This window comes from Stegostoma tigrinum, chromosome 10 (genome assembly GCF_030684315.1).
Source record: "Stegostoma tigrinum isolate sSteTig4 chromosome 10, sSteTig4.hap1, whole genome shotgun sequence".
Classification (NCBI taxonomy): Eukaryota; Metazoa; Chordata; class Chondrichthyes; order Orectolobiformes; family Stegostomatidae; genus Stegostoma; species Stegostoma tigrinum.
In genome coordinates, this window is record NC_081363.1 from 10,265,375 (window position 1) to 10,286,757 (window position 21,383).

At 41.2% G+C, this 21,383-nt stretch overlaps 1 protein-coding gene across 1 annotated transcript in view; it reads left to right on the forward strand.

The window, feature by feature from the left end:
* LOC125455519 (centrosomal protein of 128 kDa) overlaps nucleotides 1–21,383 on the forward strand; it is a 475,711-nt gene that overhangs the window by 185,447 nt on the left and 268,881 nt on the right. The window contains exons 15-16 of the mRNA XM_059648981.1: nucleotides 723–908; nucleotides 13,146–13,205. Of these exons, the coding sequence (XP_059504964.1) occupies nucleotides 723–908; nucleotides 13,146–13,205 (246 nt within the window). The remainder of the gene's footprint in view (nucleotides 1–722; nucleotides 909–13,145; nucleotides 13,206–21,383) is intronic.

Below are 21,383 nucleotides of genomic sequence, written 5' to 3' on the forward strand. Positions count from 1 at the left end.
CACCCAATTTGAATGATTTTATGAATGTTTTGGAAGATTGTTAGTGAGATTTCTGAGATGAAGCATCTTAATTGGCATTGCTAATTAAGACAACAGTAATTTATTTTGAAAATACATTCAAGATCAACACCTTTAGTGTTAGCACAGCCACCTGTGAGTTAGGGTTTGTGGATTTAAGTCCCATGTCATAGGCTTAAGCAGATAATCTTGGAAGGTACGAAGAAAGTGCTGCAATGTCACCTTCTGAATGAAATTTTATATTGCGGCCCCATCTGCTGTTCCAGATGTGTGCAAAAGTTCTCATGATGAAACTTTGAAAGGAGCAAGAGAATTCTGGTTAGAGACAAAAAAAAACTGCAGATACTGGATTCCAAAGTAGACAGACAGGAGCTGGAAGGACACAGCAGGCCAGACTGCTCTTTTCCTCGAGATACTGCCTGGCCTGTTGTGTGCTTCCAACTTCCAGTTTGTCTACTGGAGAATTCCCGTAAACTTTTATCTCTTGTTTTAACATCATTACTATTTGTTGGATCTTGCTATGTCCATATTCCATGTCTTACTACATTACAATGCTGAAGTGTTTCTTTCGATGTGAAGTGTTTGGAAATATGCTGATACTGTGTAAATAGTTTTTCTCTCCTCAATGTGTTTTAATATGGAAGTATCGAGCACAGTATTACTTAAGAAACCTGTAATAATGACTGTTTATCTTGTTTCTGCAGGGTAAGCTGGCTGTTAATGGAGAAGAATCTGTGAGACAATTGGAGCAAATGACATTTCAACTTAACGATCAAATCAGAAGAGTCCAAACAGAGCAAGAGACAATCCTTTGTTCTGTGGGAAAAGAAATTGATGCTGCATGTGATTTCCTCTCTCGGGATCCTGGTGACAAGTTCAAAGTAATCAATGTAAACTCTTATTGACTTTGTACGACTAACTTCAGTAATCTTCCTCCCCTTCTCTATCACCTGCTATGTTGATCTCTGTCATCTGTATTTCATTTTTTAATATAGGCTGCAGGCAGATGATCTGTATTTAAGCCTTTGTTGAGAGTAGTATTGATGAGTACGAGTGGAGATAATTGAGAACAGCTTAGTGTGACTTGCTTTGAAACTTCCTCTGGTCCTTACTGGATAGTTCCTTTGGATTTGTGACTTCTAAACCATACTGGAGCATGTAACACGGATTCATTCTCCCCCTTTTTTTTCTAAACTACTTTTAAGATCTCAGTGCGCTTCTAATTGAATCGCCATGGGTTTGTTTTCTCTATCAAACCAAAGAGGTGCATGTTGTTTCTTATGCAATTTGAAACGAGTGTTGAAATTTCAGTGGCCAACAGAGGTCTGAATTAATTTTTTATATACCATTGGAAAATGGGTAGTATATTCACATGCACCTACAGAAACAAATCATGGTGTTTAGCTTAAAATAGCTATTGGCTGAATGAATCTGAATTTGATTCAAGAGCTGTTTCAAATCACTAGAGTTCAAAGTGAGCTGCTGGCTGATGACCTTCTGTGCTGAATGTACCTGATGGCTAGTCCAGTCACTTAATAAGTTAAGTGGCTCACCAAAGCTTGCCAATGAGACTGTAATTAAAAGTTGTAATATTTCTGAACAAGTTCTTGGATAGATGAAACTTGAGAACTAGGTCTAGGCATGAACTGCTTAATTTACTGAAATAGCATGATAGCAATCTACAGAACAGGAAAAGGCCCACCATGTCTGCGCCAGTCAAAAAAACCCACCGATTATTGTAAGATATAGCAAGAATTGCAGATGCTAGAGTCAGAGATAAGGAAGTGTGGAGCTAGAGGAACACACCAGGCCAGGCATAATGGGAGGAGCAGGAAAGTTGACGTTGCGGGTTGGGACCGAAACGGTGAATTCCAGATTCCCATTGCCTTCTGGGTGAGAGAGCTTTTCATCACAGCTCTTTTAAACCTTCTTACCCTTACATACCTGGTTCTGAAATGTTCTAGAAGTATTGTGCATAACTTTAGTGTCCAAATAAGTCCCTCTGAGACAGGCAAGAAGGGGTAAGATAAAGGAACCTTGGATGACGAGAGCGGTGGAGCTTCTTGTGAAAAGGAAGAAGGTAGCTTACATAAGGTGGAGGAAGCTAGGGTCAAGTTCAGCTAGAGAGGATTACACGCAGGCAAGGAAGGAGCTCAGAAATGGTCTGAGGAGAGCCAGAAGGGGGCACGAGAAAGGCTTGGCAGAACGAATTAGGGAAAACACAAAGGCATTTTACACTTATGTGAGGAATAAGAGAATGGTCAAAGAAAGAGTAGGGCCGATCAGGGATAGCATAGGGAACTCGTGTGTGGAGTCTGAGGAGGTAGGGGAAGCCCTAAATGAGTTTTTTGCTTCTGTCTTTACGAAAGAAACCAACTTTGTAGTGAATGAAACCTTTGAAGAGCAGGTGTGCGTGCTGGAATGGATAGAGATAGAGGAACCTGATGTGCTGAAAATTTTGTCAAACATTAAGATTGACAAGTCGCCAGGCCCAGACCAGATTTGTCCTCGGCTGCTTTGGGAAGCGAGAATTGCAATTGCTTCGCCACTTGCGAGGATCTTTGCATCCTCGCTCTCCACTGGAGTCGTACCTGAGGACTGGAGAGAGGAAAATGTAATTCCTCTCTTCAAGAAAGGAAATAGGGAAATCCCCGGCAATTACAGACCAGTAAGTGTCACGTCTGTCGTCTGCAAGGTGTTAGAAAGGATTCTGAGGGATAGGATTTATGACCATCTGGCAGAGCATGGCTTGATCAAATGCAGTCAACACGGCTTTGTGAGGGGCAGGTCATGCCTCACAAACCTTATTGAGTTCTTTGAGGATGTGACTAGAAAATTTGATGAGGGTCGAGCTGTGGATGTGGTGTTATATGGACTTCAGTTAGGCATTTGATGAGGTTCCCCATGGTAGGCTCATTCAGAAGGTCAGGAGGAACGGGATACAGGGGAACTTAGCTGTCTGGATACAGAATTGGCTGGCCAACAGAAGGCAGCGAGTGGTAGTAGAAGGAAAATATTCTGCCTGGAAGTCAGTGGTGAGTGGTGTTCCACAGGGCTCTGCCCTTGGGCCTCTACTGTTTGTAATTTTTATTAATGACTTGGATGAGGGGATTGAAGGATGGGTCAGCAAGTTTGCAGACGACACAAAGGTTGGAGGTGTCGTTGACAGTCTAGAGGGCTGTTGTAGGCTGCAGCGGGACATTGACAGGATGCAGAGATGGGCTGAGAGTTGGCAAATGGAGTTCAACCTGGATAAAAGCGAGGTGATGCATTTTGGAAGGTCGAATTTGAAAGCTGAGTACCGGATTAAGGATAGGATTCTTGGCAGTGTGGACGAACAGAGGGATCTTGGTGTGCAGATACATAGATCCCTTAAAATGGCCACCCAAGTGGACAGGGTTGTTAAGAAAGCATATGGTGTTTTGGCTTTCATTAACAGGGGGATTGAGTTTAAGAGTCGTGAGATCTTGTTGCAGCTCTATAAAACTTTGGTTAGACTGTACTTGGAATACTGCGTCCAGTTCTGGTCGCCCTATTATAGGAAAGATGTGGATGCTTTGGAGAGGGTTCAGAGGAGGTTTACCAGGATGCTGCCTGGACTGGAGGGCTTATCTTATGAAGAGAGGTTGACTGAGCTTGGACTTTTTTCATTGGAGAAAAGGAGGAGGAGAGGGGACCTAATTGAGGTATACAAGATAATGAGAGGCATAGATAGAGTTGATAGCCAGAGACTATTTCCCAGGGCAGAAAAGGCTAACACGAGGGGTCATAGTTTTAAGCTGGTTGGAGGAAAGTATAGAGGGGATGTCAGAGGCGGGTTCTTTACACAGAGAGTTGTGAGAGCATTGAATGCGTTGCCAGCAGCAGCTGTGGAAGCAAGGTCATTGGGGTCATTTAAGAGACTACTGGACATGCATATGGTCACAGAAATTTGAGGGTGCATACATGAGGATCAATGGTCGGCACAACATCGTGGGCTGAAGGGCCTGGTCTGTGCTGTACTGTCCTATGTTCTAATTCTAGCCTCCTGTGCATCCTGATTTTCATTAGTGCATCCCACTGGAGGCTATTCTTAAATTTGTTCTGACCTCAAGCGTTTCCTTTCTAAACCTGCCTGCCCTTCAAAGTCATTATGACACAGAAAGAAGTCAATAAGCTCATCAAATCCATGCCAGCTCTCAGTATAGCAACCTAATCAGCCAAATTACCCCACTTAACCCCTGTAACCTTGAAAGTTTCTTTTTGTCAACTGGCTATCACATTCTCTTGTGAAATCATTGTCTCTGTTTCCACATCTCTCATCGGCAGTTTGGAGTTATTACTAGTTGCTGAGTAAAGGTGAATCTGCCAAAGTCCTACCAGACAATAGGGCTGCCCTCTCATTAGAGAGAGGTAATTGGTTGTGTTTAACCTGAGGGTCTTTACAGCTCAAGTGAGGGAAGAGCTTGAGAAGAAGAATCCTGTATGGTAACCTCAATCAGTACAGGAATTGAACGTACACTATGGCATCACTCCACTCCTGATTTTAAAAAAAAACCAACTATCCAGCCAAATGAATAACTAGAAATGTTCTTGCACCTTATCTTGAATGAAGGCTTTGCATTTTCCATTATCTGACCTTTGGTGCTATTCTGTCTTTTAAAGCAGTCCTTAAAATGTATGCCTCTGACTTACCCCTCTCTATATTGTTGCATGAAGTTTTATTTGATGATGCTGCAGTGGAGCTCCTAGGGACTTTAACTCGAAACATAGAAGTTAGGAGCAGGAGAAGGCCATTTGGCCCTTCAAGCCTGCTCTGCCATTCATCATAATCATGGCTGATCGTCCAACTGAATAGCCTAACCCTGCTTTCTCCCCATAACTCTTGTTCCCATTTACTCCCCAAGTGCTACATCTAGTCGCCTCTCGAATACATTCAGTTTTTTGACATCAGCTACTTCCGGTGGTAATGAATTCCATAGGATCATCACTCTTTGTGTGAAAAAAATCTCCTCATCTCCGCCCTCAATGGTCTACCCCAAATTTGACTGGTGCATAAGGACACCCAGGTCCCACTGCACACTCCCCTCTCCTAGTTTACAGCCATTCAGGCAGTAATCTGTCTTGTTGGTTTTGCTTCAGAAGTGAAGAACCTCACAGTTATCTAAATTATACAGCATCTGCCATTGATTTGCTTGCTCACGCAACCTGTCCAGATCATTAGACTAAATTCCCTGCAGTGTGGAAACAGGCCCTTCAGCCCAACAAGTCCACTCTGCCCCTTGATATATCCCACCCAGACCCATCCCCCTATAACCCACACAACCGTGAACATTATAGGCAATTTAGCATGGCCAATCAACCTAGACTGCACCTCTTTGGACTGTGGGAGTAAACCGGAGCACCCGGAGGAAACCCACGCAGACACGGGGAGAATGTGCAAACTCCACACAGACAGGTGCCTGAGGCTGGAATCGAACCCGGGTCCCTGGCGCTGAGAGGCTGCAGTGCTAACCACTGAGCCACCATGCCGCCCAATCATGCTGAAGAATCTATGCATCCTCATCACTGTTCACCCTCTCACCCAACTTGGTACCATCTGTAAACTTTGAGATGTTAAATTTTGTTCTTTCATTCAAATTATTAATCTACATTGTGAATAGATGAAGTTCCAGCACCAATCCCTGTGGCACCTGCCTGCCAATTTGAAAAGGATCCATTAAGTTCTACTCTCTGTTTCCTCTCTGTCAACTAGTTTTCTACCCATCCATCTACCCAATACACTTGCCCCAATCCCATGCACATTAATCTTGTCAAAACACTTTATGAAAGTCTAAATATACCACATTGACTAGCTCCCCCCTTGTCAACTCTACTAGTTACAACTTCATAGAATTCCAACAGATTTGTCAAGCATGGTTTCCCCTTCATAAATCTATGCTGACTCTGCGTGACCCTGCCACTGCTTTCTAGATGCACTGCTATAAAGTCCTTGATAATGAATTTGAGAATTTTCCCCACTACCGCTGTTAGGCTTACTTGGCCTATTATTCCCTGTTTTCTCTCTACTTCCCTTTTTTGAATAATGAAGTGATATTAGCTACCCTCCAATCTGCAGGGACTCTTTCAGAGTCTGTAGAATCCTGGGAGATGACCACCAATGCATCCACTATTTCTAGAATCATTTCCTTAAGCATTTTACAACATAGATTGTCAGGCCGTGGGGATTTATCTGCCTTCAATCCCATCAATTTTCTCAGCACATTTCTCAACTAATATTGATCTCCATTAATTCTTCTGTCTCACTAAATCTTGCATTCCCATTCAAATACAATTTGTTGACAAAGAATGGGCTTACATTGACACAGCGTCTTTCACATTCTCACAATGCAATTCTTTGTAGAGAATGAGTTGTTTTTGAGGTACAGTGTAGGCACTTATTTTTGTAAACAAGCCATTTTGCATGTAGCAAAATGTCACATCCATGTGAGACCCATTGGTATATTTTAGTGATAATAAATTAGTTAATAAATGTTGACCAGCATACCAGAAGTATTCTTCCTGCTTTATTTTATTGACTATTCATCTGAGAGTGCAGTTGAGTCATAGAGTCTTTGGAAACATACCCCAAACAAAAGGAAGCACTTTGAACAATGCACCGCTTCCTCAACAGTGCATTGAAGTCCTGTTATTATGCTGAATTCCCTGGGATGATGCTTGAATTCTCAATGTTTGACTGATTAACGAAAATTTTAAGCCTGGCTAACACAATCCTACAGTACTGTACATAAATCACTGACGATCAATACAATTGTTTCGTACAGAGACTATTTCTTAGAATATTTTTCCTTCATTGTATTTATAGCAGAAAGTTTCACTTCAGTGAAGATGTTTGAAGAACGAGGGGGTAGATTCACATGTGCAATAAACTCCAGTTTACCCTACATCTCATTTCTGTCAGTCTCAGAAGTTTAGTGATTTATTTTAAGTCATTTTGACTTTAGTGCAAATCATAAAAATTCTTGCTGCATTCATTCCTTTAACAATACATTGTCCTTATTCATGTATTTTACTTTGAATGTTTTTCGATCCCAGTACTGCACCAGAAATCAGTTAACGGGTATTGAAATATTGTGACTGATGATTGAAGGAATAGATTTTTATTTGGCTGTTTTTAATCAGCACGATTATATTTTTGCCACTTGAATTCTGTGCATTAGATTCTATAGTCATTCATACTTTGGCTTTAGTTTTTCCTTGTTGATCAGTTATGGCCCAGTGGGTGATTCCTCTGTCCCTGTGTTACACGATGCAGGTTTAATTGAGCACAAAAATCAAACCTGACATTGCAATGCAAAACTAAAAGTGTGCTGCGCTGTTGGGCACAATGTCTTCTGGATGAGGTATTAAACCATTCAATCTGCCCTGTCAAGTAGACATGACAGATCCCAGAATAGTCTTACTCTGAAGAGCCCTGGGCAATAGTTGTATCTCAACCAGCATCCCAAAGGCAGTTATTATCCAGCTGTTATTGAAGTGCTGTTTGTGGGAGCTTGCGAGGTACAAATTGGCTGCCGTGTTTCTTACATTATAACAGTGACTACACCTTAAAAGAGGTGGCCAGTTAGCTCATTTGGCTGGACAGCTAGTTTGTGACACACAGTGATACCAACGGTGTAAGTCCAATTCCTGCACAAATTGAGGTCACCATGAAGGACTTTCCTTCTCACCTTTTCCCTTGCCTGAGTTGTGATAACCCTCAGGTTAAACCACCACCAGTTGTCTTTCTATAATGAGAGAGCAGTCCCGTGGTCTTGTAGGACAATATTGATTTTACCTTTGCACCTTAAAAAGTACTTCATTACGTGGTGGGATAGCTGGTGGTTGCGAAAAGTGCTGTGTAAAGCATATGTTTTCTTGATGCCCAGCAAAAGTCTCTGTGCTTTAATGTTCCAAGACCTCTTTCCAGAAGAGGATGCAAAGTTATCCCTTATTAATGTCTTACCTTGCTCAAATACAGTAATTATGAGCAATCTTAGTTCCAGCTACAGAACTAATATAAAATCATTCCTAAAATTAACTTATTGTTTGAAGCATTGTCACTGTAGTTGTGTATAATTTTAGTTGCTGACACTGCTGGTGTCATTCTACTCGCACTGAGGAATGGACAATTTCAGGTTATTCTACGGTAGTTATTTAGGTTATTCAGGTAGTTCTATGGAAGCATTTTTAACTAACTATAATTTCATCAGATTCCTAAAGGATTTCTGAGTGATTTTCCAGTTAAAACCTACCGAAGTGCCAGTTTCCATGCTGATGAACACATATCCAGCACCACTGCATCTTCTGGTTCTATCTAAGTGCATTCACTATGGTAATATAATACATTTGGATTTCCAAAAGGCATTCAATAAGGTACTGTACATAAGCCTACTTAACAAAATAAGAGCCCAGAGCGTCAAGGCCTGAAACGGCAGCTTTCCTGCTCCTAAGGTGCATCTTGGCCTGCTGTGTTCATCCAGCTCTACACCTTGTTATCTAAGAGCCCATAGTGTTGAGGTATTATAATATAATGGATGGTAGATTGGCTAGCTGATAGAAGGCATAGAGTTGGGATAGAGGGGACATTTTCAGGATGGCAACCTGTAACTAGAGGACTAGGGTCATGGATCCCTGGGATACAGGGATCAGTGTTGGGGTCACAACTGTTTAGAGTATGTATTAATGACTTTATTACACAGTCACGTTTGTGAATGACAAAAATAGGGGAGAAAGTAAGTACGGAGGATATTGCCAAGAGTTACAGTTAGATGTAGACAGGCTGAGTGAATGGGTGAAAACTTGGCAGATGGAACAGAATGTGGGAAAATGTGAGGTGGTGCGCTTTGGCAGGAAGAATAGAAGACCAAAATTGATCATAGTATTCCAGGAATAAAAGAAACAGAAAATGCAGGAGAAACTCTGGGGAGCATCTGTGGAGAAGCAAACAGAGTTAATTCTAGAATCCAGTATGACTCTTCATTAGAACTGAAATGATCCAGAAAATGTTGTTTTTGATACTTTTGACAAAGGGGTAGGAGGAGTGGGTGGAACAGATGGTGAGGGTGCCCAGAGCAAAAGCTAATGGTGGTGTTAATGGTGGTAAAGAAGGGCTAAGATGTAATTCTGGTGCAAATGATAGCTTTGAAATATGAAAATAAGTTTGTTACAAAGTCAGCAAGACACCAGAAAGATACAATGGGAGGGGGAGAGTTGGAATTGAATTCTCCAGAGTTGTTGACCTCAGTGCTGAGGCCTGAAGTGTTGTTCATTTTCCACGTGGTCACTTCACAACTTGCAGAACTCACCATTGAGTACATTAACTCTGGAACATAATCATTGTTCTCGGTGCTGATTGCATGCACACACACGCTCACACTCACTCGCTGGCTCACATATTCACTCTCTGACTGTCCCTTTCTCACACACATACCGACATGCACTCTTTCTCTCTTCACACTCTCACACACACACTAATTCACTCACACATACGTGCATTCACATTCGCACTCACATTCGCACTCATACTCTCACTCTCACCCACAGACATGCACACAGCCCCTCCACCTCTAACTTAGCAATCCCCAAAGATTCCAATATGGTCATCCCTCTCTCTGTCTCTCCCTCTCTCTCTCTCTGTCTCCGACTCAAACCCACTCATGCTAGCGCGCACACATATGTTATAAACCCCTCTCACATACAGACACTCACACATGTACATGCGCACTTACAGCCTCACCACTTCTAACTTATCAAGCCCCCAAAGTTTCTGGTATGGTCAACTCACATACTCACACAGTCTGTCACACACTTTGACACACGCACACTCACACTCTTACACCCATCTTTCTTGCAGTCTCCCTCTCTCGCAATCTTCATCTCACGCACACATGAACATACACAAACACACACACATGTACATGCACACCCACCCACACAAATCTGTGCCTTGATGTTTCACCTTGGCTTTGCTTTTAGAACAACGGACCCATTACCTCCACTCACATCCATCATTTACTCCTATTTTATGTCTGTATTTCTATTCTATCATCAGCACTCCCTTCATCTTTTGCCCTAGACACCCATTCATTTTGTTCCATTTGTTCCTTCTACACCTCAGTCAACAGCATAAAAACGCCCATTTTCCAGACACTTCTGGTTCTGAAGAAGAGTCATATTAAAGTTGAAGTGTGAACACTGTTGCTCCCTCCACAGATGTTCCCAGACTTGCAGTGTTTCTCCAGCGTTTAATGTTTTTGTCCCTGGAATACTGTGAACAGATTTGGTCTCCTTATCTAAGCAAAGATATGCTCATACTGCAGGCAGTCCCTAGCAGATTAACTGGGTGAGTTCCTTTCCTTAAGAAGGGAGGCTGATTGTGCCATTGACATTTAGAAGACTTTGCGCACAGCAAAATCACACAACAGTAAAGTGAACAACCAAGAGCAGCTCAGAGATAGCAAGAACTGCAGGTGCTGGTGTCAGAGACAACACATATTGGGTCAACTTCCCTGCTGTGTTTCTCCAGCTCCACACTGTGTTAATCAAGAGCAGCTGACCATATTGGAATATTTGGGGGCTTAATAAGTTAGAGGCTGTTTCCCTTTTAGAAGAGTCTAGGGACCAGAGGACATAATCTCAGAGTAAAAGGTCATCCTTTTAAGACAGATAAGTGAAATTTCTTCTGAGAATGGTGAATCTTTAAAATTCTTTACTGCAGAGGGCTGTCAAGACTTGGTTGTTAAGCGTATTCAAGGTTGAGATATTAAGAGAATCAGTAGTTATGGCATAAGACAGAAAGGTAGATTTGAGGATTATCAGATCAGTCATAATCTAATTGAAAGACAAAATGGACATGATGGGCTGAATGGCCTCCCTCTGCGCCTAAGTGTTATGGTTTTGTGGCCTAACTTGTGAAATGGGGGAGAAAACAATCAGTTAACTGAATTTAAGGTAATAATTCAGTCTTCGGTTATAGTCTGTGTTTGGCAACAGCTTTAGCAAGCTGCTATTGGCCATCCTTCAGTTGGTTAGTCATCTCATTGTTCTTTGATTTTGCTGTGCATGAAGTTGCTGCCATCTTTTACAAGAGTGATCTCTGGAATGAAGGACTTGTCATATGAGAAGCAGTTGAGGACACTGTGTCAATATTCAATGGACTTTAGAAGGATGAATGGTGCTCTGATTGAAACTTACAGAACCTGAGAGGCTTGGATAGAGTGGATGTGGAGATGTCTCCAACGGTAGGAAAGACTAGGACCTGAGGGCACAGCCTCAGAATGAAGCAAGGATACTTTAGAAGTGAGATGAGGAGGAAGCTGTTCAGTCAGAGGGTAGTTAATCTGTGGAACTTATTTCCATAAGACATAGGAGTGGAAGTAAGGCCATTCGGCCCATCGAGTCTATTCTGCCATTTAATTATGGCTGATGGGCATTTCAACTCCACTTCCCTGCACTCTCCCTGTAGCCCTTGATTCCTTGTGAGATCCACAGAATTGATTTCTGCAGGTGGCTGTGGAGGCCAAGTCATTCAGTGCATTTAAGACAGAGATAGATAGAGACTTGATTGGTAAGTGGATCAAGGAGTACAGGGAGAAGACAGGAGAATGAGTTTGAGAAACATATCAGTCATGATCGAATGGCAGATCAGACTACATGGCCTAACTCTGTTCCTGTGCCTTATGGTCTTTGTGCACTTAACCATTTGCATTTCTGATGATACTTATTGAATGTGAAGTTTGAAAAGGTGTGGTAATGCACGTTGTTAATGTTTTTCTGATTTATGATACATATAAACAACTCCAATAAGAGGAGGGATTTCCCCTTGACATTCAATGGCATTATCACTAAATCTACTACAATAAACATCGCTAACTCCCCTCCTGTACCCCCAAAGTCAATCCTCCATCTTCAAGGCACAAGTCAGGAGTGTGATGGAATGTTCTCTTGACTGGATGAGTGTGAATCCAACAGTACCCAAGAAGCTTGACATTATGCAGGACAAAACAGCCTACTTGATCGGCACCACATCTACGAAGATTCACTCCCTCCACTACCAACACTCATGAATGGCAGTGTGTGCTATCCACTAGATGCCATGCAGAAATGCGTCAAGGTTCCTGAGACAGCACCTCCCAAACCAACACCACAATCATCTAGAAGGACAAAGGCATCAGATAAAAGGGGCCACCATGAACTGCAAGTTCCTTCCAAGCCACCCAGTATCCAGACTTGGAACTAAATCGCTATTCCTTCACTGTCTTTCCCTCCCTCCCTCCCAAATGGCAATGTGGGTGTACCTACAGCAAATGGATTCTAGTTGGCCAAGAAGGCAGCCCACCAATGCCTATGCAAGTGCAAATTGAGATGCCCAATAAATGCCGGCTTATATCAACCGTGACTAAAAACCTTTCACTTTGCACTTAATCTGTCCCTGCCTTAAAAACATTCAAACACTGCTCCCACTGCCTTTTGAGGAATTAAGTTCAAAAGACTTGTGATCCTCTGTGAGAAAAAATTCTCAGCTTTCCTTATTTTTAAAGGATGACCCCTTGCTCTTGATTTGACAACAACTGAATACGTCCTTCCCACATCCAACTAATTAAGATCACAAGTCAGAATCTCTGCACTTAACTTTGCTACTTCTAACTCCCTGCCACGTACTTTTAGCCCTGATGTAACAATAAATGTTTTCTGAGCATAGATGCAGCTGATATGCTGCAAATGGACTTGTGTTTTTGTATAAGCTGGAAATGTTATTCTACAGTACAACAATAACTTGTGATGGACTGAGTAGCAAATCAGGTTTGGATTTGAATGAAAAAAACTGCAAGCCTCGAAAGGTGTCTAACTGGAGTTGGTATGAGGTTGCATGCTAGTGACCTCCTGATTGCACACTGTACTAGCTGCTCAGAGATTGCAGCTCAGGCTTCATCAGCAAATCGATCAAGGTTCATACTGCAGAATCATGAACCTAATTAATTTCTTTACAAACTGTTATAAACCGCATGGACTGTCACCTGGAAAGTAGTGTTTTTTTTCAGTGATCATTCTTTCCAAATTCAATCTCTTCCATTAACAAGCAAACCGCAATCTAATTTTCTTTGCAGGCAATAACGCTTACACATGGATTAGAAAACGATCCCCATCGCTGGTTGGCTGAAGTGAAAGTACGTATTCAGGGTACCGACATGATTGACTACTCTGGGGTCTCTATGGCACTGGTAAATGTACATAAAAAAGTTTTTGACATTCTGGCAACAGTGCTTTCAGAATCATGGAACACAGCAATGCATCTGCATTCATAGAAAATGCTCAAGGGAATTTGAGGTTATGTGGTGAGGTGAGGCTGTAAGATCTAATCATGACCTTTAAAATTATGAACCAAAACAGATGTTGAGCCTTCTGAAGAAGGGTCACTGGACCCAAAACGATAACTCTGATTTCTCTCCACAGATCCTGCTGGCTCTGCTGAGCTTTTTCAGCAACTTCTGCTTTTGCTTCTGATACCCAGCGTCTGCAATTCTTCTGGTTTATATTTAAAATTTTGAAGCTTTTTGTATAGTAAGCCTGGAGAAGACATTTCCATGTTCAGAAACGAAGCCCCCAACATTCACTAATAAATCCAAAAAGAAATTTGGAAGGACCATGATTTACTACAGAATTGTTAGAATGCACAGTTTGTTTGGTCCATTGATTAAAAATTCTAGCTGCTCCATCCTCTTCACATGACTGAAATCCCTGTAACATTCTGGTAAGCCTTCTCTGTACCCTCACCAAAGTCTTCACGTTCTAAAGTCTGGTGCCCATAATTACACACAATACTCCAGTTGTGTCCTAACCATTGGTTTATAAAGATTTAACATAATGCCCCTGTTCTTATCCTTATTCACCTATTTACTAAGCAGTGTATTCCATTATCTTTTTTCAAAATGCCTTAACAACATATCTCGCTCTCTTCACAGATTTGTGAATTCTTTTCTGGTCTCGTACCCTTTCTTGCAGTGTACCATTTAGTTTATATTTTCCTACTATGTTGTTCATTTCAATGTGTGTTACTTCATTTTTCTCCATAAAAATTACATCAGCTGTGTGCCTGTCCATTTCAGCCATCCCTCTATGTTCTCTTGACGAATGTTGGAATCCTGCTCGGTTTTTATGAAGTTATTAAGTTTTGTATCATCTATGATCTTTGAAATGTTACTCCTTACAGCAAGTCCTGTTCATTTATAATATGAAAACCAATGGTCTGAATACGACACCAAAGGGGACCAACTGCATAATTATCATGAAGAAGGTAGGAGTGGAGGAATGTGCAGATAGAGTTACAAGATAGAGAGTAGGTGAAGCCCGTTTAGAGCACAGGCAGTGGCCAAAAGGCCAAAGGGCCGGAATCTGTACTGTCAGTTCTATCAGATTTCAAGATAAGTAGAAAGGCCCAGGCTTGTAAATAGCTTTGTCTTTACCCTGACATACCTGTTATTAAAGGGTAATATTTAGAATACTTCAGTTTTCCTTTACAGCGCTTCATAAAAGAGTAAACAACTAATCTTAGAACATGGCTCATTTAAATAAATTGTAATGAACTCCAAGGCCAAATCCTAAATTTAAACTTGCGTGTGAAAGTTAATTTTAAATATGTTAACAGACGACCTGTGCAGTGGGGTGAAGCTCATGCAGTTTTAAAGCTCCAGGATGCCTGAAAACAATTCTGGAAGATAGAATACCAGTCTGAACATAGCATTGCTTCCGCAGCTGGAGAATACAGTCAGGCTTCCATTCTCGTTGTAAATGTTGTATTATGCAGGTTTTGTGATTATTAGTTTTTTTTAAAGAGGATTTGCACTTTCTGTATCTCTTAGCATGGTGAGATTAGGAATTCTTTCAGCAGGAAAAGAATGACCCTCGTCAGATGTCTCTTGTTCAAATATGCTCGTGTTGCACCTTAAAAGTAAACCATTCCAATGTGCACAAATTATTTTTTCCTTACTCCCTGCAAAATAAACAAGTGAAATGGACCTGACACATTACTTAAGGTGAAGCATAAATTCTGTATTGTAGTATGCTGGAAAATTATTACTTTTTTGTTCATTAAAAATTTCAAATGTCAAAGATTGGATGTATTCCTTTGGACTGTTAGAAATCCATTGATCATCTGCGATAGTCCACATAATGATCTTTGGCAAAACAAGAACAATTGTGTAAATAAAATGATGTTGAAAGCATATAGATACTTTGGGGCCCGAAGTCAACATTCTACAGGTTACCAATGACCAGAAATTGAGCTGGACTAGCCGTATAAGTACTGCATCAAAAGAGCAGGCCAGAGATGAGGCATTCTGCAGTGAGGAGTAACTCAGCTTCTTTCATCCCAATATCTGTCCACCATCTACACGAAATAAGTTAGGAGTGTGAGGGAATGCTCTCCATTTGTCTCTATGGATATAGCTCCAACAACACTCAAGACAATCAACACCATCCAGGACAAATCTGTTTGCGTGATTAGTACCCCATCAACCATTTTCAATATTTAAGCCTTTTACCACTGGCACTTTCTGGCAGCAGTGTATACCATTTACTAGATTCACCGCAGCAACTTAGGGGCAGCACGCTCACTCAGTGATCAGCACTGCTGCCTCACAGCTCCAGAGACCCTCGGGCTGTGTAGAGTTTGCACATTCTCCCTGTGCCTGTGTGGGTTAGCTCCCACTGTCCAAAGATAGGTAGGTTAGGTGGATTGGCCATGCTAAATTGCCCGTAGTGTCCTGGCATTTGCGGGCTGGGTGGAATAGCCAAAGGAAATGCAGGGTCATTGGGATGGAGTAGGGTTGGTTCTGTTGGGATGCTTTTTGGAGGATTTGTGTATACTTGATGGGCTGAATGGCTTGCTTCCCCACTTGTAGAGATTCTATGTTTCTAACTCACCTAAGGTCCTCCGTCATCATCTTCCAACCTGCAACTGCTACTATGTTTAGTGACAAGGGAGCAGATACGTGGCAGACCACCATCTTGTAAACTTCCTTCCAAGTCGTGCATCTTATGTGGAGCTATGTCACCATTCCTTAACGTCTGCTGGTCAAAACCCTGTAACTCCCTTGCTAATAGCACTAGAGATATATCTATGTCATACGATTGAAGCAGTTCAAGAAGACAGCACACCACCATCTTCTCAAGGGAAGGAGAATCCTTGAGTAAATAAACAAACAAGTCTTTTTTTAAGAAAGGAAACGTTCCATCCTGAGGAGAAACTGGCTGTACTGCTTCTGGTGAGTATTTAATTCATACCATGTTCTTATTGTGTTAGAAATAGATGCCTCAGCAATTATTAATGCATCTTATATAATGTGCTTGGTAATAATTTAACTGCAAGCACTTTTGAACTAAATTAGTAAATCATTTGGGGGCATGCATGAAGCTGATGCTCATTACTATTAAAATGTTGTGAGAATTTTGATACTGTGTTTTACTTCGATTGATATAATCCCACGCTAGTTAAAAAACATATTTCGTCTTTCTGTAGACAAAGAAGTCTTGAAGCACACCTCATGATCCCTTGCAGGGAGAGAAAACTCATGCATATCAAGAGGAAAGTCAGACGGCTGAGGAAGATCCCAAAATGAATCCATGTAGGGAGCAGCACACTCTACTGCTCACTAAAGCAAGAAGTTTTAGAGCCAAAAAAAGGCCTTGTACCTGTCACCAATCTGTAGTGTCACTACATTCATTCCTGTCCAGAAATGCTGTATTTTGCCTCTTGATGGCCCAACTTTGCAGTCAGCTTCAATGATCTTTTGCCCTAATTTCTTTGACACTTATCCCGCAGAGAGAAATCATTTTGCCTGACTTAGCTTCTTTTTTGCAACTGGGTGTCTTCTCATATGGTACAGCTTTTGCCAGCTTGATTAATTTACCTCACCCAGTCCCCTCCTTCATCTTCAAATGTCAATTAATGTCATCTCTAAATTGTCACTTCTCTCGAGAAAACAAACCGTTTTTCCTTCATCTCATGCCTAGAATTTGTGGTACCTGATATCATGTTATTTGCTCTTCCTGTACCCTCTCATGGGCAGTAACAAGCTATCAGTGGCAGTGTTGGGATCTGCTGATAACACAGGAGACTGGTCTTGACCAGTACTTTATACAGTCTGGTTTTAGCCAGACCATAAAATTGAAATATGTCTCACAGGCCCAGTATAAATGAGAGCTAAATATTAACCAGAGTTCAAAGATGCCAACCCCCAGCCACTTCCAATTGGAAACTCACAAGAACTTAGCCTCAAATCAGAATGTAGAGAAAAATAAATATTGGATCAAAGAGTCGCAGATTTCTGATGTATGTGCAGTTTTGATGAACCAATTAGTCCTTGCAGTGACAATTGAGGTGCCACTTCTCAAGCCTACAGAGAGTGAGCTAACACCCACTGAATTACATCGCAGCTTTCCACCTTTTAATATGTTGTTTCAAATGAGATTACATACAAATTCTATAATTCATAAGTTTTAAACTGTTTATAATGTTATTTTTCTAAATGTGTAAATTTTCCGTTCTCCTTGGAATAAAATATGATCACATATTATTTGTTACAAGTGTTTTTTAATGCTCTTTCTTGCACAATTCGTTTATACCCTCATTATCACAGTGAAGCTAGGTGTGCAACTTTGGAAAATACCTAGATTTATAATGTGTTGTTGCTCTTTGTTTGCACTTCAATGTATTAAGTGACCTACACTTATTATTTTGACTTGATATTTCCTTCCTGCAGCTACACACTTGATCTGAGTCTAAGTTTCCAGTTTAATCCTGTTACCTGAACTGTAAAACCCAAACAGCTCTGCTTGCTTCTACCTCTGCCCCATGATGTTGAGATACCAAGCTTTCATCTGCTATGTTGGGCTGATCAACTAAACATTGGTTTCTTAGATCTCCTGATCTCCTATTCTCCACCCTCCAATTTGTTCTGAGCAACACTGCTGCACACATTGCCCCCTTGCATGTACTTACCTATAACCAACATGCTTGCTGACCAAGACTGGTTTATGATATCTCAGCATGACTCATTTGAAATTCATGTTGCCTTCTATAGCTCCCAGTCATCATGCACTGCTTGGTCTGTGTAATATTGTATCCTGCCATGTGTGATCTGTTCACCTGAGTCAATTTCTGCATATTCTTCCCTATTGTTGTCCCATCATTGCTGGCAGTATAGAGCCACTTGGCTGTTTGGGTTTCCTGTAAACCTCTCTGCTGCTCTCTTTGTGGTTAGATATCTCAACTAAACCCATCCATTTGCCTAAGCTTAAATCAGCTCTCCTAATTTTATACTACTTCCTTCATGTCCCTTCTCCTTGCACATTTTTCTGAAATTCTTCAGAATGTATTTTTATGCTAAATGTACTGTATCAAAATAAATAGTAGTTGCGTTGTCTTAAACTGACAAAGAAAACAGTTCATAGTTTGGAAAATTGTTCAAACCTTAGTCCTGGAATGAGCAGATTGCCTTATGGGAGAAGGCTATACAGGCTACGACTGTATCCTCTGGAGTTGAGAAGAGTTGGAAGTCCCTTGAGGTGACTTAGCTGGGTTGATGTTGAAAGAATGTTTCCTCGCGTGGGAGAAGCTAGAACTAGGAGTCTTAGTTTACAAATAAGGGGTTGCCCTTTAAAATCAGAGATGAGGAAACCTTTTCTGAGTGTTCAGAGTCTTTCGAATTGCCTTCCTCAAAGGTCAGTATCATAGACTCCGACAGGTTGGAAACAGACACTTTGATCTAACTCGTCCATGCTGACTAAGTTTCTCAAACCAAACTAGTCCCATTTGCCTACATTTGGCCTACATCCCTCTGAACCCTTCCTACTCATACCTGTCCAAATGTCTTTTTAAATGTTGTAACTGTATCTATGTCCACTACCAGCTCAGGCAGTTCATTCCACATATAAACTGCCATCTGTGTGCAAACATTGCCCCTGATGTCCTTTTTAAATGTTTTCCCTATCATTTTAAAAATATGTCCTCTAGTTTTGAACTCCCGCACCATCATGAAAAGACTATTATTATTCACCTTATCTATGAATATTTAAATATTTTGAATGCAAAAGTAGATTCTCAATTACCACAAAGGATTATTAGGGATCTGCAGGAGTATAGGTTAAAATGAGGTTAAAATTTGAACCTACTGAATGACAGAGCAGGCTTGAAGGGCTGAGTGGCCTATCCTTGCTCCTTGTTCGCATGTTAATAAATAATCTGTGATTTATTATCATGTATTTCCAATGTGCTTTTTAATAAGTGTGTGCTTCTGCTTGTTTATCACATAATAGAAGTATTTAAGTTTGTGTTTTAAAGTGCATTTATGTTTTTATTTGTGAGCCATTACGGTGAACTTAAGTGTTGATAGTTTTATGCACAGTATAAAGGGTAACATGTTAAATTTAATCCAATGGCTCAAAACGTTAATTCCCCAATGAGTGTGCTTTGGTGATGAAGTGAGGATGGGTAACTCTGGGTAAGTCCAGTGTTAATCTCTCAGTATGAAACCCAATTCCAGTTTTATGTTAGATCTGGATTTTGGGTAAAGAAATGAAAATCAGTCATTGGGCATGGAAATTAAAACCTTGCCCTGAAGTTTGTAAAATTGAATATATCATTGGATGATTGGTACATGTTCTGACCTGATTAAGTCCAGACTAGGTAGACCTGTGGTGTCTTTACTGCCCTACCACCAATTCAGGATCTCAATGGACGATTGATGCTCATTTCAGGACTTCATCACACATTGATGGTAGTGGCCAAGGGACTCATCATGTGGAAGCCGAAAAAGCAAACCGCTTGTTGGGGGAGGGCATCCTCAGTCAAAGGGCTATTCAGTATTGGGAAGAAGAGACCCAATGAGAGTCAACCTCATGACTCCTCACTCCATAAAACTATCCAGCTTTCTGCTCACCTGCAAGCATATTTAAAGCTTTGGTTTCATACTTGTCTGAAATTAAAATCTTTTCAAATCTCCTTTATATCATTATGTTATATTTTTGCTCAAGATATTAAAAAAATTGCTTCGCTCTTTGGTTAAAAATATCACAAAACACCGGGAATCAGTAGAGTAGCTTCACATGATGCACCGTTGCTTGCCAGGAAACTTTCTTTGACAGCAGACTGCATGTAAACATGAGAGCAAATAAGTTGAAATGTTTCAGGCCAGATAATTTTCTTTCAGAACAGGAGCACATTTCCGCTGATAATGGGACTGTTCCTGATCTGGGGGGAGTTCACCATCGCTGTCATTCAGTAGGCTAATTTTTTCACAATTTTCTGAAATTATAGCATAGTCATACACCAAGAAGGTGCCCTCTCGTATCAAGTTGAGCAGATATCACAGTTCCTTTAGGTAAAGTTTGACCTCTTTTGACTGTAAAATGAGTGAAGAGTGACTCAGACATATTTTCCCTTGTGATATAGTGTTTGCACAGATGCCTGACTGATAAATACAATTAAAGGAGTGCCATTGTTGTTTAACGGTGAAGGTCAGTGTGCATGACTGCAGCTAAATTTGGAACAGAAAGGCAGGTAGAGAGCAGAGAAGCAGGCCATCCTGATGGTTGCAGGTTAACACCTTTTAAAAGTACCAACACAATTTTCCCCGTTCCTGTACTAGTTTTTATTTTTACAGACCTTAAGAACATAACAGTTTTGGATAAAAATTGTGACCACTTTAATATTTTCAATTCATCTTTGCTCAGATCATATTTTCCTTGTACAAAATGCGGAGGAATGGAATTGTGGGAGACATAGCAGTTTGGATCGGAAATTGGCTTGCTGAAAGAAGACAGAGGGTGGCAGTTGAAGGGAAATGTTCATCCTGGAGACCAGATACTAGTGGTGTACTGCAAGGGTCGGTGTTGGGTCCACTCCTGTTTGTCATTTTTATAAATGACCTGGATGAGGGTGTAGAAGGATGGGTCAGTAAATTTGCAGACGACACTAAGGTCGGTGGAGTTGTGGATAGTGACGAAGGATGCTGTAGGTTGCAGAGAGACATAGATAAGCTGCAGAGCTGGGCTGAGAGGTGGCAAGTGGAGTTTAATGCAGACAAGTATGAGGTGATGCACTTTGGTAGGAGTAACTGGAAGGCAAAGTACTGGGCTAATGGTAAGATTCTTGGTAGTGTCGATGAGCAGAGAGATCTCGGTATCCATGTTCACGGATCTTTGAAAGTTGCCACCCAGGTTGACAGGGCTGTTAAGAAGGCATACAGTGTTTTAGCTTTTATTAATAGAGGGATCGGGCTCCGGAACCAAGAGGTTATAGTGAAGCTGTACAAAACTCTGGTGCGGCCGCACTTGGAGTATTGCGT